The sequence below is a fragment of the Gossypium hirsutum genome, chromosome A07 (genome assembly GCF_007990345.1).
Source record: "Gossypium hirsutum isolate 1008001.06 chromosome A07, Gossypium_hirsutum_v2.1, whole genome shotgun sequence".
NCBI classification, from domain to species: domain Eukaryota; kingdom Viridiplantae; phylum Streptophyta; class Magnoliopsida; order Malvales; family Malvaceae; genus Gossypium; species Gossypium hirsutum.
In genome coordinates, this window is record NC_053430.1 from 4,091,848 (window position 1) to 4,097,037 (window position 5,190).

Below are 5,190 nucleotides of genomic sequence, written 5' to 3' on the forward strand. Positions count from 1 at the left end.
ACAAGGCCTTCTTATCTCAAGATAACCAAAACAAAAAGGTCATGTCCCGTAAATTAGGGTATGACATTTTGAATCCTTGAAAATAAAATTGCTCATTATTTAATTATTATTTAAATCTCATGTGTTTTTAGTTTTAAAAAGGATGTTTGGTTATTTAGGTTCAAAGAGAAAATCGAACCCCACAAGTTAGGGTACAACTTTTCGAATCTCTAAATAAATAACGTTGCATCGGTTTTAAAATTTCTCTTTTTATGCATTAAGTAAAAATGAATGTAACATTTGAAGCGATGTGCATTTAACTTATTTGGGCATAGTATGAAAATGAACAAATATATTTAAACGCGATACATTATGGAGATAGTAAAATAATATAAAATAGCCATGTGGGTAAAACATCTATATTAGAATGAGAAATAGTAAATAAATGAGAAATAGTAAATAAATACCATAATAATAATGTAACTATAATAATAAAAATATTAATATTAATAGCAATAGTCATATCATTATCATAATACCAAAATAAATAAATCAATAAAAATATGAAATAACCACCTAAAAAATGCACAAAATGGAATATAAACAACATAAATTTTAAGTGCTAAAATAAAATAAAAAAAAGTAGAGGGGTAAAATTAAATAAATGAATGATTAAATTGAAATTTAGATGGAATTTAAAGTATGAATTATATAAAATAAATAAATAAAGCAAAATAAGGGACTGAAATAGAACATGCGAAAAGGAATAGAGACCAAATGGGTAATTATTTCAAATCCAGTACACGTGCTGTTTCCAGGAGTGACTAATGGTCAGAGGACCAAAATGAAAATAAAATTAAATTAAATGGTAAATTTAAAAGAGAAAAGAAAAATCAAATCAGTATTATATCAAAATATGCTCAAAAGTGGGAGGATCTGGGCAACAATTATCCCACCCCTTTAAAAACAGGCATATCTAAAGGAGTTCGGGTCGGGCATTCGGGTCATGTCTTAAAACAGCACCGTTTTGGGGCTTCTGGAACCTGGCCAAAATGATGTCGTATCATGGTCCCTATATATACCAAAAAAAATTTTAAAAATCATTTCTAAGCTCACTTTTTTTTTAAATAAAAAAACTTTAGGGCCCCATTTTTTTTCTCCCGTCCTTTCCCTTATTTGGCATTGGTGCCGGCGAATCTCCGCCATGGTCACTAGTCATCGACAATGGAGACTACTGCCTCCGGTGGCCGAAGACCCCAAAAAGCTTCATTTTATCCCTATTTTTGGGGGGAAATCGAATCTGGGGTCAAAATCCCTAAGATCCGGTCAACGCTCAATAACAAAAAAGAAGACTTTTCGGCTTTTATCCCCTTTTTGTGCAGCCGTAAGCGAATCCCAAGAGATTTGACAACCTTCAAGGTCAAAAGGACCACCGACAACGATGGCACAAGTGAAAGCTTGAGTCTTTTGTATTTATATATATATGCTTTGAAAGAAAATGAGAATACCTTCTTTCTTTTTTTTTAAGCATTTGTAGTTCTTTGCTTTCTTGTATTCTATTTTTTGATTCACTGTATCCAAAAAATTACATGGCTGTTGTGGCTTTTATAGCCGAATGTGTTACTATTTTTCATTTTTATTTTTTGTCGTTCTTTACGTGTTGCGATTCCGTCCTTTTGTTTTGTCTTTTTTATAGGTGTCTATGACAAGGTCAAAGGTGTTGGGGAGCCTCGCCTTGCTATTTCAATGAAAGAGGCAAATGAGGCATCAGATCTTGGGGCGCGAGCATGCCAACGTAGTAGGAGAGTGGCGCTGAAGGCCTTAGGGAATCGAAGGTTTCTATTATTTTTTCATATTTTGGGCCTTTTAGGGTTTGATATTGGTTTGGGCTTGTAATTTGAATTAAGATAAATTAGGCGGGTAAACTTTGGCTACTACATTTACAATTAATTAATTTATAGAAAGGTAAACAAAACAAATTAAATTGATGGATAGATGAGTGTAAATTGCTAGGTTGCTTCTAGATTGACGTTTCCGTTTGACTATGTCATAATCATTCACTGGGTAGGCCATTCTTATGTAAGCACTACATGTTCCTATATTCGTCATATTGATGCAATTATTATATATATACGATTAATCTATATCAGTATTTCTTTTTCTTTTTTTTTTTCGGGAAACAAACAACGGCGAAGACCCAAGTCCACGAATTTGTCTGAATCCACTGACACGTGACTCGTCACAGTAAACAGAATGGTGGCTGTGAAGACAATGAATGTTGAACAAAAAGGGCTATTTTTAAAGACTCTTGCTGACCTCGTTTTGATGATGTCATCCGGATTACGAAACCCAGAGTTCGTGAGTCTCAATTCCAAATTCCACGGTATTAAATATCCATGACCATCATCATCATCATCATCATACATTACTTTGCTTTCTAAATTTGCCTGACTGAGAAAACTAAAAGGAAAGACCAAATACCCTTCCGCCAGCCTACATTCATGGATGTTCCCAGCTCCGTTAAAGATAAGGTTAATATAAACAGTTTTCTAATTTGCATCTTCATTGTTTTTCATAGTGTTAGAGTATTCTATGGCCAAAACCAGCATGATGTTATAACATGTAGTGTTCCAAAAAGACAGAATTTGAGACATTGAAAGCTGAAATATTTCAGGCGGAAGGTGTTGAGGCGGAGCTGGAACAGTTGCAGAAAGAGAACGCAGCTCTTAGGTTAATGCTTCAAGTAATGAGAAACAAATACAAAATGCTTAGTGAAGCCTATTTCAGGGAATCAAACTCTCAGGTACCAACAATCTGCCGAGGCTTAACGCGATTTGATTTGTGCGAAGATCAGCACTCCCACAAAAATATCCTAATACCTCAACTTCAGTTAGCAGCAAATTCCTCACAAGTTTTTGTGGAAACTGACCCTAGGGACGAAAGCCATGTAAGCTACTGATCTTCTCTTTGCCCTACCTAAATTTCTTTGCGTTTTTTAGTCATCGATTAATTGGCGTTGTTTAGGAATTGAGTCTACTCTCTTGTGAACCTTATTTAAGTTTGATCATGCCTTGTTAGCAAGGTTGAAGCTTTAGGTTACTAAGCATCTAGTTTCAGTACCACCGTGCGTGATTGCCATGTGGATTTTCTCTCATATTTACTCCGGGTTTTAAGTCCACCTTGTGTGGACCTTATTTAGATGTATTCCAAATTTCAGTTTAATTGTACTTTGTAATGATTTCATTCTAGCTATAATTGTTACAATATTCATGTATATATAGTAACTAACTTGTAATGTAAATGGTGATTTCAGATAGTTAAAGATGGATTTCAATGGAGGAAATATGGCCAGAAAGTTACTAAACATAATCCTTTTCCCCGAGCTTATTTTAGGTGTTCAATGGCTCCCGGATGCCCTGTCAAAAAGAAGGTATACATACATACATACATACATATAAACATATATACAGAGAGAGAGGATAATATTTTATGCTCAATCGCGTTTAGAAGATCTCATCTGAGTGTTAATTAGTGCGGCAAAGTAGAGGGGAAATTCATCTATATGTAAATTGGTGAATTGGATTTTCAAGACATGGAAAAATGAATAAGAAGGAACCTCCGGATCTTTGTTTTTTTAATTTCCAGGTTCAGCGATGCATGGAAGACAAGAATTTCTTGATGGTAACATACGAAGGACAACACAACCATGAAGTTAATCCTTCAATAGGACAATCTTTGTCTTTCCCCAGCAGCTCCGCCACGACATCCATCTCCGGTTTTCCCAATTCAGTTCTTGATAACCCGTTACGATCCGCCATCGATCTTGATCTCAATCTTTCAAGCGAAAACAGCAGCAGCAACGGCAACGGCAACGATGACAATTATAACAACAAGAGATCAATGGAAGACCATATTGCTGTTGGCACATAATTAAATTAACCTTGCACAAATAAATTATGAAAAGTTAGAAGAGTGAAGAGACTTGAATATGAAAAGTGAAAAAACTTGAATATGAATAGTGAAGAGACTTGAAGATGAAAAGTTAAGAGGCTTGAATATGAAAAGATACACACATGCATGAATAGTCACAACTCCTAGCATATAGTGATATAGATGAATAGTCACTTACAACTCCTATATAAAGAGTTATATGTGATGAAGAATTATTAACTTTGTGTGCTTGAAATAAAAGATTATTTGAAAGAATTTTTTCATACAAAATTTATTTCTCTTCTCCATTATATTCTTTATCATTTTCTTTGTTTTATTTCTCCAAATATTAATCATTCAACTACAAATTGGTATCAGAGCCTTGTTCGATCGAAATGAACAATTCTATTCCTCTTTCTTCCGTTCCCCAATTAACCAAAGAAAATTATGGCAAATGGAGTATCCAAATGAAGGCTCTTCTTGGATCTCTAGAAGTTTGGGAGATTGTTGAAAAAGGTTATAATGAAGTTGAGGCTGAAGAGGATGAAGGATTAACACAAGTTCAAAAAGAGAGTCTAAGAAAATCAAGGAAGAAAAATCAGCAAGCCTTATTTTGGATATATCAAGGAGTTCAATCATATGAAGCGGCTTGGGAAAAAATAGCTTATGCCACCACGGCAAAACAAGCATGGGAATTTTACAAAATTCATTCAAAGGAGATGAACAGGTGAAAAGAGTTCGGTTGCAAACTCTTCGAGGAGAGTTTGAAAGATTGCAAAAAACAGAGTCAGAATCAGTTTCTGATTACTGTTCACGGGTTTTGTCCATAGTCAATCAATTAAAAAGAAATGGTGAAACTATGGATGATATTCGTGGTGTTGAGAAAATCCTCCGTTCTTTAGATTCCAGATTTGACTACATTGTGGTTGCCATTGAAGAATCAAAGGACTTGAGTACCATGACTATTGATGAACTCACAGGTTCGTTGCAAGCCCATGAAGAAAGATTAAACAAGAAGAAAAAGGAAGTAGATCTAGATCAAGCACTCCAGTCAAAGTTGTCTCTAAATGAGAATAAGGGAGATTTTAAAAATCAAAGAGGGAGAGATCGTGGTCGTGGAAGAGGAAGAAATTTTAGAGGAAGAGGCTCAAATGCTCGTGAAAGAGGTGAATATGTAAGCATGGAGAATGGATGGAAAGAAGCCAACCAAATTCAAAATTTTAGAGGATCACAAAGAGGACGTGGACGTGGAAATCAAAGAGGAAGAGGTCGTGGCTATTT

The 5,190-nt window shown here is 34.8% G+C and overlaps 1 protein-coding gene across 1 annotated transcript; it reads left to right on the top strand.

Moving 5' to 3' along the window:
* Positions 1 to 2,378: 2,378 nt before the first annotated feature.
* LOC107953739 (WRKY transcription factor WRKY76) lies at positions 2,379 to 4,785 on the top strand. The gene is made up of 4 exons (XM_016889132.2): positions 2,379 to 2,510; positions 2,654 to 2,926; positions 3,293 to 3,409; positions 3,625 to 4,785. The coding sequence occupies exons 1-4, from the start codon at positions 2,481 to 2,483 to the stop codon at positions 3,907 to 3,909; spliced, it is 705 nt and encodes a 234-aa protein (XP_016744621.2). The 5' UTR covers positions 2,379 to 2,480; the 3' UTR covers positions 3,910 to 4,785.
* Positions 4,786 to 5,190: the final 405 nt, after the last annotated feature.